The following is a 24,902-nucleotide window of genomic DNA, read 5'->3' on the forward strand; positions in this document are numbered from 1 at the left end:
AGCCTTCCTGCTCCTCTGATGCTGCTTGGCCTGCTGTGTTCATCCAGCTCTACACCTTGTTATCTCAGATTCTCCAGCATCTGCAGTTCCTGCTATCACTGTGCACTGTGATACCAGCAACACACTCCAATTCTAACTAGGTGTGTGTGCTCCGACGAGGGCCCATGCGTGCCCAGTGTGAGCAGTTTGTAAGAGGGGTTCGAGGTCCGAACAAGAAGCAGGCCCCACATGCAAAAGAGTCCTTGAGCCAAGGCAGCAAGGAAGGGAAGGAAGATTGGTCAAACTTACCAACCAAGAGAAAAGTTCCTGCAGATGCCTCTGAGTCAAGGACTCCGTGAATTCTCCACACCGAGAGCAAACCTCGCAACCAGTGAACATCAACCAAACACAAGATACCGAATGGGGCAACACCAGCTACATCCACCATCATCCATGACAACAACCCGCTCACAAGGACCACCATGAAAGAAAAGAAACCCAAGGTACTCACTGTTCAGGTCCAATTCGCCTTGCTGCACCAGCGGATACCATGAGACTGACCAGTAGCAGCACTTGCGGTACCAGCTACGGAGAGACTGAAGACAAGAGCCAGTCGAAATCTAGTTTTCATTCCGGGGTGAGCCTAAGGTCATTCAGACCCTCTAACCTGGCTTGGCTCGTCTTAGATAGGAGCAGGTGGGGTTTGGGGGCTAATGGTGCAGGGCACCCCTAAGGATCTCTCTCTTTCTTTTTCCTGTTAGCGAATGCAACGACCACCCACTGTATATATTTTCCTGCCATATCAAGTCTTGGCTATAAGTTAATTTTGAGACAGGTCTCAGTCATTAGTAGTCAGGTTTGATATTCATTTTCTTGTTTTCCTGTAAATATATTCAATTTGCTTGTTTCTCAATAAAATCAGAGTTTTCTTTACTTGTGAAGTATCTTCCTCCTGTGTTTCCCACCACACCACATTCCACTACATAAGCCCAGTGTCAGAATTAGGGAACTGGTGAACAATAAACCAGGCAGCACTCCCTGCACAGCTGAGAAAACAGTGATTCCATGTTGCAGATAAAAATAAAGGAAGCCTCTATTTCTTTGCTGGAAGTCAGCACAAGTGATACGACAATCAAAAGGAAACAGGACAATGGCTTTTCAGCTAACTTGCAAAGCCAAGCATCTTAAAATCAACTGTTCGCCTACTAACATCAGTGTTGCTGATAGCACCCAAAGTAATGGGCTCAGCATCCCATTGTCTACTCTTCATGGAAGTATGCACTTTTAAAAAGAATGTTGTTTTTGGGCTCAACTCTTATTTCTAATGTGTATGCAAGTTGTGTAGTTATTTCATCTCGAGCTTAGAATCATAGAATCCCTATTTGGCCCATCAAGTCCACACCACTCCTCCAAAGAACATCCCACACAGATGCACCCCCCCTACAACCCTTCATTTCCCATGGCTAATCCACCTAGCCTGCACATCCCTGGACACCACAGGCAATTCAGCATGGTCAATCCACCTAACCTGCACATTTTTGGACTGTGGGAGGAAACCAAAGCACCTGAAGGAAACCCATGCAGACATGGCTGATTGTGCAAACTCCACACAGTCATCCAAGGCTGGAATCAAACCCAGGTCCCTGGCGCTGTGAGGCAACACTGCTAACCACTGAGCCATAGTGGCACCCACAGTTTAGTAACTAATAAAATCACTCTCTTGTTAAGAAAGCCTTGTTAAATGTTTAAAACATAAACTCATTTGGTCTGGGAGAAAAGACTCACAAGGGAAGGGATATTTTTTAATCAACCTTGTTGCATGCAACCAAAGGAGTGATGAATAAAGAAGGGAAGCCAGTTGATCTCTCCTCACTTGGGAGCATAACAATTTGGGATATACCACCTGGAACTGTAATGAATTGGGGAACCCCATCTGGGGACAGGTTGGCACAGTAAGGATGAGTGGCCTCAGGATGCTTTTGTCATTTCCTATACCTTGCTTGATTCAAATTCATTTATTATTCTTTTAAATGAAACTTTGGAGTGATTAGATACAACTGTATGCTTGCTAGAGCATTTCAGAGGGTACTGATACTATACTAACAATACCTAAGCAGGCTTCCTCACTTTCATGTGGATTGAGTGGTCTGCATTAACAGCTGCAGTTTTCCCAGGATCTTCACCCCAATCAAATTCACTGCTAAATGTATAAAACACACTTTTGTGGTGTATTTTCCTGGAGTAGTTCTAACGTTTCACTCAGCAAACTTTGAATTTGTGGAAATTTGGTTAGAGAGCTCAAAAGGCTAATTTACAGCTCATTAATATGCTAAATGGTGCCAACTGCAGTTTGCTGTAGTTGGCTCAAAACTACTTTTTATATGAGGACCTGTGTGCATCACAGAATGCTGAAAGAAAATTGTGTGTGTGTTTTAACAAATACCCCAGTTAAAGTCCAACCTATGGCAGATTGTGGCAGTATTAATTTACCCAATTACAGCATAGAAGACAATGTGATATATTCTGAGATCACTCCAGGGTGTACCAAAATAGACTTAAGGAAGGGTGTAAAAACAACATACTTACTTTTTCATAAGCTATATTCTTTCTATGAGGTTTGGAATTAGAAATGATAATAATTTACATCTGATTATTAAAATAGATTTGTTTAATTATGTCATAACAAATAGAACACTTTATTTTTAATCAATTAATAAAACCTTCAACATGTGAAATCTTAACCTGTTTCACACTGCCCTACATTACAATCCTAAAATTAGACTCAATAAATAGCAAAAAGATCTTTTTGGATGAATACCTTTATTAGTTCAAAAAGATAAAATACAAATAATTTGACTTAAAACTTAATGTAAATGATAGATCTTTCATATATCTGAATTTAATATACAGTGAAACATCCCATTAATATGCTTGCCTTGTTATTTACACACTAAGTTGACGGAAAACCCCTCAAGGGTTTATTGTTTATATTTATTTTGAACATATTAACTAAAAGCTATGCTGTATAACATAAATAAATATTAAATATACTTAAATGATACAGCGCAGTGTACTTGTGTGGTTTAATTTAAGAAACAAGTTTATTTTAAATGATTTGGTCATCCTTTATTTTACAGATCAGTAGCACCTTCAACAACTAACTGGTCATTGAAATAAAACGGCAAACAGATTTCACTTAATAAATTAACCCTTTTTGTTGAGTAAGGAATCATCTGTGTTGCTGTTAAAGTTTATAAATATTTTGTACTTTAAATATATTGCATAAATGTTAAAGCTTATTTAGAAATTAACTATCAGTTTCCACCAAAAAGTACAGCATCCATTTGCCTTTTTGTCGCTCAGAATGACAAAACTCAACCCTCTTCACATGCTTTATTAAAGTGCTTCAGTCTTGTGAAAAAGTGTTTTATAGTTTTCTCTCAAATTATTGTTTCATGCTTTGGTACTGTAAAACATGCATATTCCTGCATTCTGCTATTGCTCCTAGGAGTTTCAAAGTAACGTTATAGTTCCGTATGGTTGATTGTTTATCAATAAAACGGATACTCTCTCTTTAACTGTACCTTCACTTTAATAGCAGCATTTAGATGAGGAGTTTTTCAGCATTAGTTACTATTAGAAAAAATTTCCAGCGAATGAGCCAAAAATTTGTTTACACAAAGTTCATACACCACACCATTGCAGAGATTATCCAACATCTCTGCTCCAACTGCATTCAATTTAAATGCCAAAGATAGACAGGGAAAATGAAGTCACCTGTGATTTTTATATACTGTGTATTAAAACTTTTATGCCATATATATATATTATGTGCATGAAAAACATTTTGACCGGTTCTACCTGTATGGCCTAGTTTAGGGCAATATTGGAATTTCAGTTAAGCCAGCTTTAAATGTCGCTGACTGATGTTCACACTTACATTTTCTCAAGTGGGCATCCTTGTTCGTCTCAGTCAGAAAAGCAAGAAATCTGAGCGTGGGAGAGTTACATTTTTGTCACAAGCATCTGGACAGACAGAACAAGGAGCAATATTTAGGTCAACTCCCTGGTTGGCTTTGTTGACTGCTCATTTCCTCTAACAGAAAAATTGAAAGAGAGGTGAAAAGTGAAATAAAGTATAAATAATAGTATAAATAAGAATAAAGTATTTCTTTCAGGGTTTAGGAGAAGCACAAGCAGTTACAGTAGTTAAACGGTACAAATCATAGCGGATTCAACTTTTCTGCCACCATCTTTGATTTTACAGTGCAAGCTTACAGTTCTGAACATTGCCAGAAATAAACACTACCTAGCCATCATGCTGGAATAACCAAGGATATTTAGTTTTCATTCTGTACTTGGCTACATTTATCCATTTTCTGACCCTGAGTCCCTGAGTTTCGGTATGGTGAATTGAGCAGACGTGTTAAACTTTGCGCCTCTCTTGAAGCTGCAACTTCACTCACACTGGAGTTCATTTACCTTCCATTACACCATGATTGTGTAAACTGGTAGTTACTAAGTGATCTACTGGTGCTTCTATTCTTGGTTGCTTCAGCCGTCTGCCAGTTTTTCCACAGAAAACGCTCTCAAATTCCTTCAAGATAAAGAATAATTAAATATTTGTGATTTACTCTATCAACTGTACTTACAAAAAGATGTAAACAATGAATTTTAAGTCTAATTTAATGTTATTGCTTTCTTTCCTTGTAAATCCTGCTCATCTTTAATGTTCTGTTGATCTACTTCAGTTGTAGAGATCCCATTCTATCATGATGAGCCATGCAGTCACTCATAAGAAGGAACTAAGACTTCCTAAGGTGTTGATCTTACAGAAAGGAGCACATCAGCCTATGCTTGAATGTTTTTTTCTTTACATAGCTCAGATTGCAACACGATCAAGCCTATACTTGCTTGTTTTTTCTATGTTGTTAAACATCGAGACCAGGGCTTGATTTTATCATTTTGAACCTTACCAATAATGAATGGCTGGCCCCACAGACTGACTCCACTGTATGCTGGCATTCCTACTCAATTTACAGTACCCTTTCTGAGAAATTCAGGCAAGAATTTGTCTGGTAAATCTTCATACATGTTTCTCTCACCAGGTTGTAAGCTTGTGTTGGGCAGGATATTGATTATGAGATAATATGAATTGAACCGGATGCATGGAGATGTGGGGATATAGAAGGGTGAAATACCTATTACCTATCTTTCATTTTGGATTAAAGTTTTTTGTTTTAGTCATTCATGGGATGTGGGTGTCATTGGCTGGGCCAGCATATATTACTCATCTCTAACTGCCCTGGAAAAGATTGTGGTGCCTTCTTGAACCACTGTAATCCATTTGGTGAAGATACACCCACAATGCTGTTAAGGAGGCAGTTCCAAGAGTTTGACCAGTGCCTTCAACCATTTCTTGGTATCATACAGAGTGAATCAAATTGGCTGAAGACTGGCATATGTAATGTTGGTGACCTCTGGAGGAGGCCGATATAAGAACAAGGAGCAGGAGTAGGCCATCTGGCCCCTCGAGCCTGCCCCGCCATTTAATAAGATCATGGCTGATCTTTTTGAGACTCAGCTCTACTTACCCGCCCACTCACCATAACCCTTAATTCCTTTACTGTTCAAAAATTTATCTAGCCTGGCCTTAAAAACATTCAGCGAGGTAGCTTCAACCGCTTCACTGGGCAGGGAATTCCACAGATTCACAACCCTTTGGGTGAAGAAGTTCCTCCTGACCTCAGTCCTACCTCTGCTTCCCTTTATGTTGAGGCGATGCCCTCTAGTCCTAGTTTCACCTGCTAGCGGAAACAACCTCCCTGCCTCCACCTTATCTATTCCCTTCATAATCTTATATGTTTCTATAAGATCTCCCCTCATTCTTCTGAATTCCAATGAGTATAATCCCAGTCTACTCAGTCTCTCCTCATAATCCAACCCTCTCAACTCTGGAATCAACCGAGTGAATCTCCTCTGCACCCCCTCCAGTGCTAGTATATCTCTTCTCAAGTAAGGAGATCAAAACTGCACACAGTACTCCAGGTGTGGCCTTACCAGGACTCTATACAGCTGCAGCATAGCCTCCCTGTTTTTAAACTCCATCCCTCTAGCAATGGCAGACAAAATTCCATTTGCCTTTTTAATTACCTGCTGCACCTGCAATCCTACTTTTAGCGATTCATGCACGAGGAAACCCAAGTCCTTCTGCACAGCAGCGTGCTGCAATTTTTTTACCATTTAAAACATAGTCCATTTTGCTGTTATTCCTACCAAAATGGATGACCTCACACTTATCAACATTGTACTCCATCTGCCAGACCTTTGCCCACTCACTTAGACTATCTATATCCCTCTGCAGACTCTCAGTGTCTTCTGCACACTTTGCTCTACCACTCACCTTAGTGTCATCTGCAAATTTTGACACACCACACTTAGTCCCCAACTCCAAATCACCGATGTAAATTGTAAACCATTGCGGTCCCAACACTGATCCCTGAGGCATACCACTAGCCACTGACCGCCGACCAGAAAAACACCCATTTACCCCTACTCTTTGCTTTCTACTGGTCAACCAATCCTCTATCCATGCCAATACATTACCTGCAATACCGTGCAACTTTATCTTATGTAGCAGCCTTTGGTGTGGCACCTTGTTAAATGCCTTCTGGAAATCCAGATACACCATATCCACAGGTTCCCCATTGTCCACCGTGCAAGTAATGCCCTCAAAGAATTCCACCAAATTAGTTAAACATGACCTACCCTTCATGAACCCATGCTGGGTGTTTCCAATGGGACAATTTATATCCAGATGTCTTGCTATTTCTTCCTTAATGATAGATTCAAGCATTTTCCTCACTATCGAAGGTAAGCTAACTGGCCTATAGTTATCTGCTTTTTGTCTACTTCCTTTTTTAAACAGTGGCGTCACATTGGCTGTTTTCCAATCTGCGGAACCACTCCACAATCCAGTGAATTTTGGTAAATAATTACTAGTGCATTTGCTATTTCCCCCATCACCTCTTTTAGTACCCTGGGATGCATTTCATCAGGGCCAGGAAACTTGTCTACCTTTAGCCCCATTAGCTTGCCCAGCACTGCCTCCTTAGTGATAATGATAGTTTCTAGGTCCTCGCCTGCTATAACCTTCTTGCCATTAGTTTTTGGCATGTTATTTGTGTCTTCCACTGTGAAGACCGACACGAAATAACTGTTTAATGTCTCGGCTTTTTCCTCATTCCCAGTTATTAAATTGGCCTTCTCATCCTCTAAAGGACCAATGTTTACCTTCGCCACTCTTTTACGATTTGCATACTTATAGAAACTTTTGCTGCCTGTTTTTATATTCTGAGCTAGTTTACTCTCATAATCTATCTTACTTTTCTTTATAACTTTTTTTGTGGCTTTGTGTTGGCCTTTAAAGATTTCCCAGTCTACTAGTTTCCCACTACTCTTTGCTTTTTTGTATGTGTTTTTTTTTCAATCTGATACTTTCCTTTATTTCCTTAGACATCCATGGCTGTCTCTCTCTTTTCCTACAGTTCTTCCTTATCACTGGAATATACTTCTGCTGAGCACTGTGAAAAATCGTTCTGAAAGTCCTCCACTGTTCCTCAATTGACCCACCATAAAGTTTTTGCTCCCATTCTACCTTAGCTAACTCCTCCCTCATTCCTTCACAGTCTCCTTTGTTTAAGCACAGGACATAGGTACTGGATTTAACCTTCTCACGCTCCATCTGTATTTTAAATTCGATCATACTGTGATCGCTCCTTTCGAGAGGATCCCTAACTGTGAGATCATTAATTATTCCTGTGTCATTACACAGGACTAGATCTGGGATAGCTTGCTCCCTCATAGGTTCAATTACATATTGTTCAAGGAAATTATCGCGGATGCATTCTATGAACCCCTCCTCAAGGCTGCCATGACCGATCGATATGTAGATTAAAATCCCCCATGATAATTGTTGTACCATTTTCACATGCATTAGCTATTTCTATGTTTATTGCCTGCCTGATATGGATCATTCATTTGACACTTCTGGATGAAGACTGTTGCAAATGCTTCGGCCTTATAGTTCGTGCTGACATTCTGGGTTCCCCCATCTTTGAGGATGGGGATATATGTAGACCTTCCTCCTCCAGTTAGCTTTTAATTATGACTATTCATGGTTGCAAGTGGCATGACTCCAGAGGTTACATCTGGTCCACTGGTGTTGGAACTGCTTAGCTGTATCACTTGCTGCTTATGCTGTTTAACAGGTAAGCAGTCCTGTTTTGTAGTTTAGCAAGTGGACACCAATTTTTAGGTATGCTTGGTGCTGCTCCTGGAATGCCCTCCTGCATGCTTCATTGAACCGAAATCAAATCGGTGTCAAACCATTTGTCTTTTTGTCTGTCTTAACCATGATTGATAGTGTGCATATTTGGAGTTGTGGTAGAGTTGTAGTTTAAGTTGTGTGATAATAGATTAGGAATAATTTTAACATCAAAACAGAGAAAATAAATCAAATAAAAACCCAAAGAGCTACAGATGCTGTAAATCACAAAAAAACACAGAAATTGCTGAAAAAACTCAGCAGGTCTGGCAGCAGAGTTAATGCTTTGGGTCGAGTGACCCTTCCTTGAGTTTTATACAATTAATAAAGCTTTTTTGCTGTTCCAGACAAACTCTGGTATGAATTGCTTTTAACCTGAATAGCAACCAATCAAAAATATCATCATTTTTAGAGCTCAAAATGGGATTTTATACACTTAGGTACAATTTACGGAATAGTGAGGCATACTTAACGCACACCCTTCTCAGTTAGGTTGTAACAACACTGACTGCCAAGGATCAAGTATGAACCATGGCCATGTGGTGAGGGACCGCAGCTCCATCAAGGTCCATGGAATGACAGCATATTATGAGTCACTGACTTTAGGGGAGAAGGGAAGTATATTTGGAAAAAATGTAACTTACCTTTTTTAATGTATCACCGTGTTTTTCCTGAATATATTTGAGAAAGGCAGTGGTCCATTGTAACGTTGTGGCTTTATCAGTCTCAGAATTGCAGAATGGAACAAGATAATTCAGCTCATCACAGCAAATACGTATTCTACGCCTGCAAACGAATCATGACAAAATTATTTCAAAAAACAAGTAACAGGTGTTATTTGATGCACTCTATCTCTTCCCCATTGTTTACTGAAGATAATGAATTTTGTGAGTTGCTTATTGACGATGAGAATCATTTTTGAAGCTATCAGATATTGATCAAAATACTGAAGTGTTTCAGTTATTTGTTAATGCTTTAGAAATACTTTCATCAATGCTTTCACTTACGTTCAATGAACAATTAATTGGAGGTACTTGCATGCCTCTGAACAAATCTGAGCACACACTATCCTTTATTTGCTTACTACATTCTGTGAACTTTCTGAAATCAAGTCTGTTTTTATTCCAATGCCTATTTCTAGGTTTTCTTGTGTTATTTCTGTTTGACTCACACTACTTATGATCCACATTTTCCTCAATAAGTACTTTACATGTCTCTATTAAAATTCATCTGCAATTTGTCTGTCCAGTTGCTTAATTAACTAAATCTTGCAAAGCTTCATCCTCTGGTGCAGACGTATGGGCTGAATGGACGCCTTCTACATTGTAACAATTCTGTGAAGAACATCTTTTGCTCCAAAAAATCAATCTCAATGTTAAACGAAATATCTACCATCTTCCCACCCCATTTAAGATTCACCTGCGGTCTCTCTCCATTCGGTTATGTCTCTCTCTTCGCTGGCAGTTTAGTTCCTGTTGGTTGCCATGTGTAGGGCCAGGGGGAGTTGGATGTGCTGGCTGCCATTGCGCACCTTGAGCAACATTTGAGTTTTGGTTTTCTGACATGTTAGTGAGATCGCTAAGAACTTTGTGGTCTGATTCTATGCTAGCTTGCCGTGAGCGACTGCGACAACGTTTGTTTGTTACCTGCTTGCGTACAGTTTCATCTGCGTGGGTGAAAAAAAAGGAACATTTTTTCTTTAATAATGTTCACTTCAAATACTTTTCACCAGTAAGCTAGTGATTACTTAAAATATAACGGAAATTATACCTATTCGTCAATGAAAATCTGCAATCTTGGTAGGAAAACTGGATGAAATTTCATATAAATTTGGATACGGTAGTAGGCTTAAGTACATCAAAAGTCATTGAATGGGCACAGTGATATTACATCACCATATTTAATCACTCCTTAACTAATTGAACTATAAACTGGATAATTATTCTAAAACCAAATTGGGCACCAGCATCACTACTACTATCAATGGGAAACTGGCCATCAGCAATGATTTGCAGGATGAAGAGGATGGGAGAATAGGGAAACAAATCTTAGGAAGTTCAGTTTACACTTCGCCATCTGTGGTCAGGGATTAAAAAAATACTTTCCTTTAGTAAACAAGTAGTAAGCAGGTAAAGACTCCTACTCCCGAAGATAGCCAAGACAGCAGACTCAATGCACATCAGTAAAGTTAGATCACAGGGATTCAGGGTGAGCTTGCCAATCGGATACAAAATTGCCTTAACAGCAGAAGACAAAGAGTGGCGATGGAGACTGGAGGCCCCTTACCAGCAGTGTTCCACAGGGATCAGTGCTGGATCTACTTCTGTTTGTCATTTATATAAATGATTTAGATAAGAATATAGAAGACATAGTCAGTAATTTTGTGGACAACACTAAAATTGGAGGTACTGCATAGTGGACAGTGAAGAATGATATCTAGGTTTACAAAGAAATCATGGTCAGTTGGGTCAATGGGCTGAGGAGTGACATATGAAGTTTAATTTGGATAAATGTGAGGTATTGCATTTTGGTAAAACAAACAAAGGTATAACTTATTCAGTTATAAGTAGGGCCTTGCGTAGTGCTGTAGAACAGAGAGACCTAGGGGTTCATGTACATAATTCTTCAAAGTTTGCGTCACATGTAGACAGGGTGGTTAAGAAGGTGTTTAGCATGTTTGCTTTCATTGCGGAGACCTTTGAATATAGAAGTTGGGACGTCATGTTGAAGTTGTACAGGACGTTGGCAAGGCCTCTTCGGGAGTACTGTGTCCAGCTCTGGTCACCCTGTTATAGGAATGATATTATTAAGCCAGAGAGGGTTCAGAAAAGATGTACCAGGATGTTGTGGAGAATGGGTGGGTTTGAGTTATAAGGAGAGGCTGGATAGGCTGGGACCTTTATCACTGGAGCACAGGAGGTTAAGAAGTGACCTGATAGAAGTTTATAAAACCATAATGAGTTTAGATAAGGTGAATGATAGGTGTTGTTTCCGTATGGTTGGGGATTTCAAGAATCAGGGGCATAGTTTTAAGGTGAGAGGAGAAAGATTTAAAAAAGACGAGAGGCATGTTGCTTACACACAGAGTGTTTTATATGCGGAATAAACCTCCAGAGGAAGTGTTGGATGCAGGTACAGTCGCAACGTTTAAAACACATTTGGATAAGTAAATGAATAAGAAATGTTTGGAAGGATATGGGGCAAACGCAGGCATTTGGGACTAGTTTAGTTTGGGATTATGTTTGGCTTGGTCTGATTGGACCGAAGGGTCTGTTTCTGTGCTGTATGACAATGACACTATAACTATGATTAGGAAATACCAGCTAAATATAATTAATGCAACTTGTCTTGCTTTCCTTGCCATTATTGAAAGAAAGCAGGTACAGTCGCTGCATTTGGACTGATTACATGAAATTATCACCATTCACCTGCAGATCTCAGCAGGGTGACTTGGCAATGCCTTCACAGGACCTGGGCATCAAAGAACCAGATTTTGAGTTACTCCATCTGTACAAGGACTTTTGCAGCTACGACGTAGCATTGGAGTGACACTTCCAATGGCAGCAATGGTTTTATGTGGCGTTCAATTTTACATATTCCCATGCCATGCTGAAACATTATTTTAATGCTGTCACTTTATTTTATGGGAATAGCAAGTTGGAATGACAGGAAGGGCAATTCATGCATCACCTCCACTTCAAACGACATCAAAAGGGGAAAAAATCGGAGTCCTAGGTTCATACAGAATGGAAACAGACCCTTTGGTCCAACAGGTCCACGCCGACCACATTCCCAATTTAAACTAGTCCCACCTGGCTGCACTTAGCCCATATCCCTCCAAACTTTTCCTATTCATGAACTTATCCAAATGTCTCTTAAATGTTGTAACTGTATCTGCATCAACCACTTTTTCTGGCAGTTCAATCCAAACATGAAACATGAAACACTCTGTGTAAAAAGGTTGTCCTTTATGTCCTTTTCAAATCCTTCTCCTCTCACCTTAAAAATATACCCTATAGTTGTGAACTCCCCCAACCTTGGAAAAAGTCCCTTGTCATTCACCTTATCTATGCCCCTCATAATTTTATAAACCTCAATAAGGTTATCCCTCAATCTCCTACACTCCAGTGGAAAAAAAGTCAGTAGAAGATCTCTTTCAAATAATTCAAATCTATTTCGAATTGACATAAGAAACCAGGAACAAATACATTTTCTACTATGGGAAATCTATACTTGAAGTTCAAATTAACTTTGAATATTTGATCTGCTGGCTTACAGTGCTTTTTACAGTTACTGACAATAAAATTAGTAGTTAAGGTATATAGGATACACTTTTATTAGTCAGGACATAGATTATAAGAATAGGGAGGTTATGTGGATCTGTACAGGACTTTGGTTAGATCACAGCTGCAGGACTGTGTGCAGTCCTGGTCTCTGAACTATAGCGAAGATGTGATCACATTGGAGGGGGTGCAGAGGAGTTTCACCAGGATGTTATTTGGGATGGAGCAATTTAGTTATGAAGAGATGCTTGGGAGGGTGGGTCTAAGCCCGAAACGTCAGCTTTCCTGCTCCTCTGATGCTGCTTGGCCTGCTGTGTTCATCCAGCTCTACACCTTGTTATCTCTGGATAAGCTTGGGTTGCTTTCTCTGGAGCAGAGAAGGTTGAGAGAGACCTGACAGAGATGTATAAGAGATATGAGGGGCATGGACAAGGATAGAAATGAATAGAAAGCAGCTGATCCCCTTAGTCGCACGGTCAATAACAGAGGGGTAAAATTTTAAGGTGAAAGGCAGAAGGTTTAGAGAGGATTTGAGAAAAAATGTTTTCATCCAGAGGATGGTGGGGGTCTGGAATGCACTGACTGGGAGGAAAGTTAGGGCAGGTCACCTCACAACCTTTAAAAAGTACTTGGATGAACAAGTACTTGAAATTTGGTAACATTCAAGGCTATGGACCTATTGCTGGGACTAATGCAGATTTAGTGTAGTTTCGGCAGTACAGACTTGAAGGGTTGAAGGCATCTTCTGTACTGTGTGAATCTATGAAAATGTCTCTCATTCTGAACTGATTTGTTGCAGAAGCTACACTGATAACCTCAATAAAATTCTGCAGCATGCCATAGAAAACTAGGAGCCTTGGCTACAAGACCATTAGCCCACTATAAACACTCAGTGATAATAGGATCCTACTGCTTGTGTAGTGTGCAGTACCCTATCAAGTCCTTGATTTTACTAGTAAAAATAGCAGAATCCCAATGCCACTTTTCTACTTAAAATGCTGAGAAATAATTGTTAAAACTTCAATGCGACCTCACAGGGAACAAGGGTATGAAACATTTTATTTTAGCAAATAGTAAAAATTATTTATGAATAGTTAGCATTTACCTTAACTATTTAATTAACCACTGCTGTTGCAGAAACGTTCATACTTAATTGGCAAAAAAATGCCTTGGTTTGATGGGTAATTTTGCTTAAATTTAGCAGAAATTGCCTGTCTGGATAATTACAGTAAATACAGACTAAGTTTTACTATTCCATATATAGAAAGGAGAGTAGCTAAAGTAAATGTTGGCCTCCAAAACACAGAGACAGGAGAAATGATCATGAAGAGGACTTGGCAGAGATTCTGAAATATTGAGAGTCTGAAAACATAAATTACACAACAGAGGAGCACACAAAGGGGCTAAAATGAGTGAAGAACCTAAGGTAATATGAGGGCAGAAAATGAATTGGAAAAACATAAGGAACTGAAGTCTGACAAACCACCAAGACCCTGATGGTCTACATCATAGGGGTCTAAAAGAAGTGGCGGCAGATATTCTGGATTAAACCCCCTTGATCCCAAAACTGTCCCAGAAGACTGTAAATTAGCAAATGTATAACTTCATCATTCAGAAAGTGGGGAAAAGGGGAGAGGCCAAATGGTTTGAAATCAGAGATTGGGAAGATACTGGAACCCATTCTTAAGAACATTTAACAATGCACTAATCATTGTATGACTAATTAAAGTCAATAAGGTTTTACAAAAGGGAAACCATGTTTGACGAACACATTAGAAATTTTTGAGGATGTAATGAGAAGGATCGATAAAAAGGAAACTAGTAGATCTGGTTATACTTGGATTTCTAAAAGCATGCAATAAAATGCCACACACAAGATTAACAATCAAGATCAGGGCTCATGAATCGGGGTTACATATTAGCATGAACATAGCTTTTTTTAGCCAACGTGAAGTGAAGATAAATGGGCAATTCAAGTTGGCAGGTAATGATCATTAGCATGCTGCAAAGATCAGTGCCAGGGCCTCAGCTATTTGTAATAAGTATCAATGATTTAAGCCAAAGAGACCAAGAGTATTTACGCTCAAAACCAAGTATTTATGTTTGATGGTGATGTAAAGCTGGGTGGGAATGTAAGCTGTGACAAACACATAGAGAAGTTGCAAAGAGATGTAGAAAAGTTAAATAGGGCAATGAAATGTCTGGTGGAGTATAAGGTGGGAAAGTGTCAATTTATTTACTTTGGTTGTAAGAATAGAAAGTGATTTCTTTAAAAGGGCATATAATTTGTAAAAGCTGATGTTCAGAGACACTAGTAAAAGGAATATATATATATCTTGACTTTTTCACAGGATGAAGGCAAAGCGGTGGACATTGTCTATATGGACTTTTGTAAGGCGTTCTTCAAGGTTCCGCATGGTAGACTGATTAGCAGGTTACATCACATGGAAAACAAGGAGAGCTAGCCAATTGGATTTGTAACTGGGTCGAAGGTAGGAGACAGAGTGTGGTGGTGGGGGGTTGCTTTTCAGACTGGAGGCCTGTGACCAGCGGTGTGCCGCAAGGATCAGTGCTGGGTCCACTGGTTTTTATCAATTGCATAATTGATTTGGATATGAATACAGGTGGTATTGTCAGTAAGTTTGCAGATGATACCAAAATTGGTGGTGCAGTGGACAGCGAAGAAGGTTACCTCAGAGTACAACAGGAACTTGATCAGATGGGCAACTAGGCCGAGGACTGGCAGATGGAATGTAATTTAGATAAATGTGAGGTGCTGCATTTTGGTAGGGCAAATCCGGGTAAGACTTATACACTTAAAGGTAGGGTCCAGGGCAGTGTTGCTGGACAAAGAGACCTTGGGGTGCAGGTTCATAGTTCCTTCAAGGTGGAGTCACAGGTAGACAGGATAGTTAATAAGTCGTTTGGTACACTTGCCTTGATTGGTCAGTGCATTGAGTGTAAGAGTTGGGAGGTCATGTTGCAGCTATACAGGGTATTGGTTAGGCCATGTTTGGAATATTGTGTTCAATTCTGGTCACTCTGTCATAGGAAAGCTGTTGAAAAACTTCAAAAGGTTCACAAAGGATTTACAAAGACGTTGCCAGCATTTGAAGGTTTGAACTATACAGAAAGGCTGAATAGGATGGGACTATTTTCCCTGGAGCATTGCAGGATGAAGGATGACCTCATAGAAGTTTATAAAATCATGAGGGGCACAGATAGGGTGAATAGTTAAAGTCTTTTCCCGAGGACAGGGGAGTCCAAAACTAGAGTGCACAGGTTTAAGGTGAGAGGGGAAAGACTTAAAAGGGACCTAAGGAGCAACTTTTTCACACAGAGGGTGGTGCCTGTATGGAATGAGCTGCCAGAGAAAGTCATAGATGCAGGTACAATTACAACATTTAAAAGGCATCCGGACGGGTACATGAGTAGGAAGAGTTTATAGGGATACAGGCCAAATGCTGGCAAATGGGACTATGCTAATATAGAATACATGGTTGGCACGGACGAGTTGCATTGAAGGGTCTGTTTCCGTGCTGTGCAACTCTATGTGGGTTAGCAAAAGGTAGGATTTCTTGACTATTTTAACTGGCCTTAAACTGAGTGGTTTGCTAGGTCATTTGAGAGGACAGTTAACAATTAACACAAATAGGTAGGCCACACCAGGCAAGGATGGCAGATCTCCTTCCCTAAAGGTGAACTGATGGGTCTTTTCAAATAATTAATGATAGTTTCCTGGTCACTCCTACTGAGACTAGCTTATAGTGCCAGTCAAATTCCACCAGCTGCCCTGGTCAGATATGAACCTATGCCTCTAGAACATTAGTTTGGACCTCTGGATAACAAGTTCAGTGACATCAACACAATGTCCTGAGCTTCACAGAATCAGCAGTAAAGGTTCATGACTAGATTGGTACTTAGGGTAGCAGGTCGAGTAAATCGAGTATATAAATTTGTAAATCTTCAACAAGAGGTGATCTCATTGAAAAATGAGAAGAATCTAAAGAGTTTTGATCGAGCAGAGTTTGAAGATTGCTTCTTCTCACTGGGGAATCTAAAACAAGGCTGTACAACCTCAGGATAACGAACTGATCATTTAGGGGTGAGACAAGAAGAAATGTATTCACACAAAATCTTTGGAATTCTCTATGACCTACGGTTATATGGGATTTAGGAGCAAGATTAGACTATTTGGCCTGAACAGCTTGCTCTGCCACTCAGCAACATCAGATTATGGTCTCAACTCCACTTTCCTGTCTGTCCCTGGAGCTCTTGACTCCCTTGTCTGTTAAAGATTAAGACTTGTATATAAAATGCTGACGCAGCAAATATTATAATATTGAAATATTGAAGTTGAGTACCTTTAGGAAAAATCCCCAGGAGGAGGATATTATTTGGGTGAACAAAACATTGAATATTTAAAAATAAAGCATTGTGTTTTGAAATTTCCAACATTGGGAGATGTCAGGAACAAACTTGTTTTTAGTGATGCTTTTCATGCATAACTCTGATGTGTTTTTCAATGCAGGAGGATTTATAATTTTTCTGTGAGCGAGGAAGGTAAATGTTGTCCTTTAGTCACGCTACCTTACTACCTTAGTGGAAGAAACTCTTGCACTATATATGGCATTTTTATTCATGAAATTTTTGGAAGACGTTCTGAAAAGGAAATCAATGTTACATTGATAATAATTCACTGTGGGATAACAGACATTTAAAATGTGTGAATGAAGAAAGACTGAGGATCAATATGCAATTTTTACAAAGATGCTGGAGAATGCATAAATCTCCAAACTGAATGAGTGGACAGCAGTTGTCAACTATTAGAGCCTCAGTCGTCACATGTACTGAGATACAGTGAAAAGTATTGTTTTGTGTGCTTTCTAGGCAGATCGTACTACACAAAGTGCATCAGGGTAGCAGAATAGAGTGCAGAATAGTGTTACAGCTGCAAAAAAGGTGCAGACAGAGAGAGAAATCATAATTAAGGAGGTGCAAATTATTGCAGATGTTGAAAACAAAAAAATGCAGGAAATCGCAGCAGGAGCAGGTCAGGCAGCATCCATGGACAGAGAGAAAGCTAACCTTTTGAGTCTAGATGACTTTTCATCAGAGCTAACGTGAAATGTGGAGGGGACAGCATTTACGCAATGGTGGGGGTGGAGAAAGGGTGTTGATAGTGCAGATTAAATGATTGGAATATGAAAATGGCAGAACAATGGTGTGTCTAACTGCCAAACTGGAAAGAACAGGTAGTCCCACTGGAGTGGGGGGAGGGGAGAGAGGATATGGTGACAGAAAATGTAACAAGTAAAGCTAAAAGAAAGGGAAGAAATGGGAGTTGGCTGTTGAACTCAATATTAAGTCCAGAAGGTTGTAAAGCGCCTCATCTAAAGATGAGATATTGTTCCTCCACTTTGCACTGTGATTCGCTTGAGCACTGCAGCATGCTGAGGACAGACAAGTGGGCATGCGAGCAGGATGCTGTGTTAAACTGACTGGCTATGGGAAAGTCGGGTCATGCTTGTGCACAAACCAGATGTGTTCTGCAAAGCGGTCACCCAGTCTGCATTTGGTTTCTCCAACGGAGAGTAGGCAATGTTGGGTGCAGCAAATGCAATACACCAGACTGGAGGAGGTACAGGCGAAATGCTGCTCCACCTGGGAAGACTGTTTCGGCCTTTGGATGGTGAGCAGGGAGGAGGTGAAAGGGTCGGTGTGGCACCTTCTGCGGTTACATGGGAAGGAGCCGTGGGAGTGAAGCGAAGCTGTGTTTGCTGGTGGTGTTCTGCTGGAGTTATCTGAAATGGCAGAGAATGATTCTTTGAAATGAGGAGGCTGGTGGGGTGAAAAGTGACGACAAGGGGGACCCGATCACACTGTTGTGATGATGGGAAGGGGCAAGGGTGGAAGCGCAGATGATACGTTGGATGTGGTTGAGGGTCCCATCATCCACAGTGGGTGGGAAACCATGGTTATGAAAGAAGGAAGCCTTATCTGCAGAGTTGGTTTGGAAGTTGGCATCATCCAAACAGACATGATACAAATGAAGGAAATGGGAGAATGGGATGGAATCCTTGCAGAACATGGGTGCGAAGAGCTACAGTGAAGGTAGCTATGGGAGTCAGTAGCTTTGTAGTGGATGGCAGTGGACAGTTTATTCTCTGAAATGGAGGCAAAGGTCAAGGAAAGGAAGGTAAGTGTCGGAAATGGACCATGTGAAAGTTATAGAGGTGGAAGTTAGAGATAAAATGAACAAATTTTTCAAGGTCCAGACGGGAGCATAAATCAGAACTGGAACAGTCATCTATGTACCGAGAAATGAGGGTCCAGTGTAGGATTGCAACAAGGATTGTTCCACATACCCCATAAACAGGCAGACATAACTGGGACCCATGTGGATGTCTGTAGCCACTCCTTTTACTTGGCAGAAGTGAGATAGATGAATTAAAGGAGAAATTGTTCAGTGAGAGAACAATTTCAGCCAAGTGGAGGAGAGTAGCGAAGAATGGGGATTTTTCAGATCTCTGGCTGAGGAACAAGCCGAGAGCTCTCAGGCCATCCTGGTGAGGAATGGAGGTTTTGGGGGATTGGACATCCATGGTGAAGAGAAAGTAGTTGGGGCCAGAGAACTGGAAATTGTCAATATGGTGGAGGGCATCAGAGGAATTGTGGATGTAGGTGGGCAGGATCTGAACAAGGGGAGAGGGAATGGAGTCAAGGTAGGAGGAAATGAGCTTGGTGGGGCAGAAACAGACTCGTACGATGGGCCTACCAGGACAGTCTGGTTTGTGGATTTTGGGAAGGAGGTAGAAGTGGGCTGGCTGGGATTGGGAGAGTATAAAGTTGGAGGCAGTGGGGGGACAATCTCCGGAGGTAAGGAGGTCGCTGACAGTCCTGACAACAATGGCTTGATGTTCAGATGTGGGACATGATCCAGGGGGAGGTAAGAAGAAGTGTCTGAGAGTTGGTGTTCAGCCTCCACAAGGCAAAGATCAGTGTGCCAGACTACAATGGTACCACCCTTGATGGTGGGTTTGATGACAAAGTTAGGGTTGGACCCTAGGGAGCAAAGTGCGGCAATTTCAGAAGGGGACAGGTTAGAGTGGGTGAGAGAAGCAGAGAAATTGAGATCGACGATGTCACGCTGACAGTTTTCAATGAAGAGATCGAGGGCAGTAAGAGGCCAGAGGAAGGGCTCCAAGTGGAGGGAGCATGCTGGAGGCAGGTGAAGGGCTCAGTGGAAAGGTGGGGATTCCTGCTCGAAGAAGTGAGACTGGACATGAAGGCAGCAGCGAAACAATTCAACATCATGGTGAGCCCAAAATTCAGTAAGGTGGGAGTGTAAGGAGGATAGTACACTCAGCCTCAGACAGGGGAAGGTCAGGAGGTATGATGAAAACATGGCAAGGGCTGGCGTTGTGGAGGTGACCTCAGGGGACAGAAAGGAATGACATCTGAGGGCTGGGAAGGGGTGGATGCTAAGGGACAGTGAGAGATCAGCTCAGAGATTGGAGGGGATAGGGTCCGGAAAGGGGAGGGCGGAGCAGATGGGTGTTGGAGTCTATATGTTGCTAGAGCTTGCGTGTCTTGATACCTGGAAGAAAAAGAAAAAGTCTTTTGTTGAGACGATGGATGAGACAAAGGATGAAGGGAAATTGAGAAACAGCACAGCTTTGAGAGAAGGTGAATTGATGTGGCTGCATAGTGGAATAGCGTGTGTGTGTATGACAGCGTATGGCACTGATCACAAAATGTGGTGGGAACAGCAGTCTGAAGAATGTTGTATATCCTGGAGATACTTGCAATCCTGGGTGGATTCGAAACATGAAGGGTGAAACTTGAGTTGAAATCCATGTGGGCCAAGTGCGAGTCGTTGCCATTTGCTGAGAAAGGAAACGTGCCTATGAAAGTGAGTTTTCCAAACAGCTAACTGAATGCCAGCAGAGAACTGGAAAACAACAAAGGTGTACACGGTGAAATAGAGAGCCAGAATTGCTGTCAGAGAGGAAAGCAAAACATCTTCAGGGTGTGTATTTCTTGAAGAGATGTGGCAATCAATTAAACACAATGTGGAAGCAAATTACTGCAGATGCTGGATTCTGTACTGAAACCAAAAAATGCTGGAAATCACAGCGGGTCAGGCAGCATCCATGGAGAGAGGGCAAGCTAACTTTTCGAGTCCAGATGACTCTTCATCAGAGCTGATGTGAAGTGTGGAGGGGGGATGGAGTGCTGGGGGAGAAAGGGTATCGATAGTGCAGGTTAAGTGATCAGAATGTGAGAATGGCAGAACAATGCTGTGTTTAACTATCAAACTGGGAAGAAAAGATAGTCCCACTGGAGTTGAAGGAGGGGACAGAGGACATGGTGACCCAGAACATGACAAGTAAAGCTAAAAGGAAAGGAATGGGGGTGAGTTCATAATCTGAAGGTGCTGAACTCAATATTGAGTGTAGAAGGTTGTAACATTTGACAGCTCTGTTCAAAAGTCTGATTACAGCAGGGAATGAGCTCTTTTTGTATCTGTTCATGTGTGTATTCAAACTTCTGTATTTTCTGCCCAATGGAAGAGGGTGGAAGAGAGTATAACCAGGGTGGGAGGAGTCTTTGATTATGGTGGCTGCTTTCCTGAGGCAGTAGCAAGCATAGATGGGGTCAATGGATGGTTTGTGTACGGACTGGGCTGTGTTTACGACTCTCTGTAGTTTCTTGCAATCTTGAGAAGAGCAGTTACCATACCACGCTGTGACGCATCCAGATAGAATGTTTTCTAGGATGCATCTATAAAAATTGGTAAGAGTCATTGTGAACGTGCCAAATTTTCCTAGCCTCCTGAGGAAATAGAAACATGCTTTTTTGACTGTCGCTTTGATGTGGATGGACCAGGACAGATTGTTGGTGCTCATCACTTCCAGGAACTTGACACTCTTGACTATCTCCACCTCAGCACCATGACGCAGACAGAGACGTGCCCTCCACTCTGCTTCCTGAAATCAATGACCAGCTCCTTCATTTGCTTATGTTGATGGAGAGATTGCTGTCTTTACACCAATCTCTTGTACTCAATCTCTTTCTTGTGCTCTGTCTCATCATTGTTTGAAATCTGACCTACAACGGTGTGGCATCAGCAAACTTCTAAATGGAGTTGGGGTGGAATTTAGCCACATAGCATGAGTGTATAAGGACCATAGTAGGGGGCTGAGTACACAGTCTTGCGGGACATCGGTTTTGAGGGCAATGGTGGAGGAGGTATTGTTGCCTAGTCTTACTGATTGTGGTCTCTGGGTCAAGCAGTTGAGGATGCAGTTACAGGGGGTGGGGAGGGGGGTAGCTGAGACCTAGGTCTCGCAGTTTCGAAGTTGGAATTATGGCGTTGAAGGCGGAACTGTAGTCATTAAGTAGGAGCCTTACATAGGTCTCCTTGTTATCCAACTGTTCCAGGGATGATTGTAGGATCAGGGAGATGGCGTCTGCTATAGACCTGTTTCAGCTTTAGTGATTTGCAAAGCATCAAGGCAATCTGGTAGGCTGGAGTTGATGTGAGCCACAACTAACCTCTCAAAGCACTTCATAATTATGGAGGTCAGAGCCATTGGGCGGTAGTCATTGAGGTATGCTACATGATTTTTCTTTGGCACTGGGACTGCTCTACAAAGAAAGGAGCAATCTCTAGGAAATTCTTGTACATTCTGAAAAAATAATGCTTGGAAGTTTAATTACAAATAGTAAAAAAAAAAGCTAACAGTGCATTGTCATCTTGTGTATTTTGTTTTATTTGTGTTTTATATATATATGATTACTTTAAAAAGAAAAAAGTAATCTCATAATTTAATATGGTCAGAAGGGGACCTGAGATCTAATGGAATGAAGGAACATGTGATAGATACATTAATTAAAGGTAAATTGGATATGACTTTATTGTATAAATATGGAGTGCTAGTACAGTGAGGTGACAGTTAACTGAAATAAAGCTCTCACTAAAACTGTCAATGAGGACACTGTTCAAAAGCAGTTACCTTCTGGTGCATAAGTCAAAATACACATTTTTTTCAAGAAACAGGCATTAGATTCTTCTTTATGGCCCTTAGCCATATGTAATATTGCTTCAGTTGAGGTAATTTAACTTATGGAAAGTGGAGATTAAACCAGGAACTTTTTTTTCCTTTCAGCTACATACAGCAGTACAATTACCAGCTGAACAATTAAGGAAAGTGGCAGAAATAGTTGTTTTTCCTTCATATTTACCAATAAAATGAAAATGTTCCCAGCAAAATAGCGCACTTTTTCATGGATATAATTTGTGGCTAATTCTACCTGCAACAGCTAAATGTCAATAGATTTTTTTACCTTCTACCTTAATCCAGACTTGCTCAGGTAAAGGTTTGCTTCTGTTGCAATTACTCAGTGCCTGTCTGGCAGATTGGAGTTCCTGCTGGAAACATAAAGAGAATGCCCTTGGCAGGGCAAGCTCCTGAGGGCTGGCAGATTCTAGAACATGTGCTTGAGTTCCTGCACCCTATTGAAGTCAATTAGATGAACCAGTTATCTGTCACAGCATTAAACTAACAGTCACTAAAACATTACCAAGTACCAATTATGTAAGCCATAATACATTTTTAATGTATCTGAACATTATAACATAATTAATGCCCAACTAGTGCTTATAACCACCTTAAAATTATTAAAGATCTGAATTTAATCTTGTACGTAAATTACGAAATAAACACAGACAGCATTGGATTTATAATGTATGGGCTAGTTGAGGCTTTCCACAATACATTGGCACAGTTTTCTTAAAACAAAACCGTCTTAGCGTCGGGAGATATCAGATACTGGCTGCACACTATCACCGAGTGGCTGGAACAGATGACAGTTGGCAGTTAATTTCAAAGTTTATAATTTCTATTATTATTTGAGATGCGTGCAAATTAGCAACAAGCTAGAAGTAGAAAAACAAATTCAGGGCGGCATGGTGGCTCAGTGGTTAGCACTGCTGCCTCACAGCACCAGGGAGCCAGGTTCGATTCCACCCTCGGGCGACCGTCTGTGTGGAGGTTGCACATTCTCCCAGTGTCTGCGTGGGTTTCCTCCAGGTGCTCCGGTTTCCTCCCACCGTCCAAAGATGTGTAGGCTAGGTGGATTGGCTATGCTAAGTTGCCCGAGTGTTGAGGGATGTATAGATTAGGTGGAGTTGGGTCTTGGTGGGACGTTGAGGTTCGGTGTGGACTTGTTGGACTGAAGGGCCTGTTTCCACACTGTAGGGATTCTATGATTCTATGAAACAGATGGCTCAAAGACTGGCATGGGAGAACCGAGTTCTGGTTTGTGGGCCGCTGACACCCATACCGGGGAAAGTGAATGCTTGATCTACACGAGGTGCTGGGGCCAGTGTTCCTGTGCACAGCATGACTGGGGAAGTAGAGAGGGTTATAACTACATAATGGGGGCAAGCAATCAAACATGGAAACATACAAAATTTCAAAGAATAGATATGAGGTAAGAGAGGAAAATAGTAATATGTCAAATGATGGTCAGAGAGTGGGAGGAAGAGGCAGTGGGAAAAAAAAGCACCTCAGGAAATCATAAACAATGAAGACTAGTTGTTACAATGATGTCAAAAAGATAAAACTGAAAATTCTGTATTTGAACGTGTATAGCATCCATAAAAAAATAACAATCTGATTGCATGCAATGAAGGTAATAAACTTAATTTGATTGCCATTACGGTAATGTGGTTTTAGGATGAATAATGAGGGGTATATGACATTCAAGAGATAAAAAGGAAGCCAGGTAAAGTTGGAGTGGAAGATCTGTTAATCAAGGATGGTGCTTGTGTAATAGTTAGAGATAAACTTGGTTCAGGAGATCAGAATGGAATTGGTTTGTATGGAAATAGGAATAATAGAGGAAAGAAGTCATAAATGGGAGTGGTTCGCAGGCCTGATGACAGTAAAACGGGACAAAGTAAAGAAGAAGAAAGGTTGGGTACTTATGATAAAGGGTTATCAGGAATTATGGGGTGGTTTTAATTGACCTATAAACTGGAAAAATCAGAATGGCAGTGGTAGCCTGAATGTGGAGTTCACGGAATGCTTTTGGTTAGTTTCTTACAACCGGATGTTTTGGAACTAACTAGAGAGCAGCTTATGTTGGACTTGGCATTGTATGTAGCAGTGACCATAAAACGATTGAATTTTACATCCAGATTGATAGGGAAATATTAGGTCCAAGAGAGGTATTTTAAACCTAAATAAGAGCAACAGTGTGGCCATGAAAGCTGAGCTAGCTGAAGTGAATTGGCATACTGG

General features: G+C 41.0%; 1 protein-coding gene across 1 annotated transcript in view; it reads right to left on the reverse strand.

The window, feature by feature from the left end:
- Positions 1-4,453: 4,453 nt before the first annotated feature.
- The window catches only part of LOC109911834 (transcription factor-like 5 protein), a 35,466-nt gene continuing 15,017 nt past the window's right edge, over positions 4,454-24,902 (reverse strand). The window contains exons 3-6 of the mRNA XM_020511208.2: positions 22,942-23,110; positions 9,725-9,971; positions 8,950-9,091; positions 4,454-4,576 (exon numbers count right to left, since the gene is read on the reverse strand). Coding sequence (XP_020366797.1) covers positions 4,454-4,576; positions 8,950-9,091; positions 9,725-9,971; positions 22,942-23,110 — 681 coding nt within the window. The remainder of the gene's footprint in view (positions 4,577-8,949; positions 9,092-9,724; positions 9,972-22,941; positions 23,111-24,902) is intronic.

This window comes from Rhincodon typus, chromosome 19 (assembly GCF_021869965.1).
Source record: "Rhincodon typus isolate 14 chromosome 19, sRhiTyp1.1, whole genome shotgun sequence".
Lineage (NCBI taxonomy): Eukaryota > Metazoa > Chordata > Chondrichthyes > Orectolobiformes > Rhincodontidae > Rhincodon > Rhincodon typus.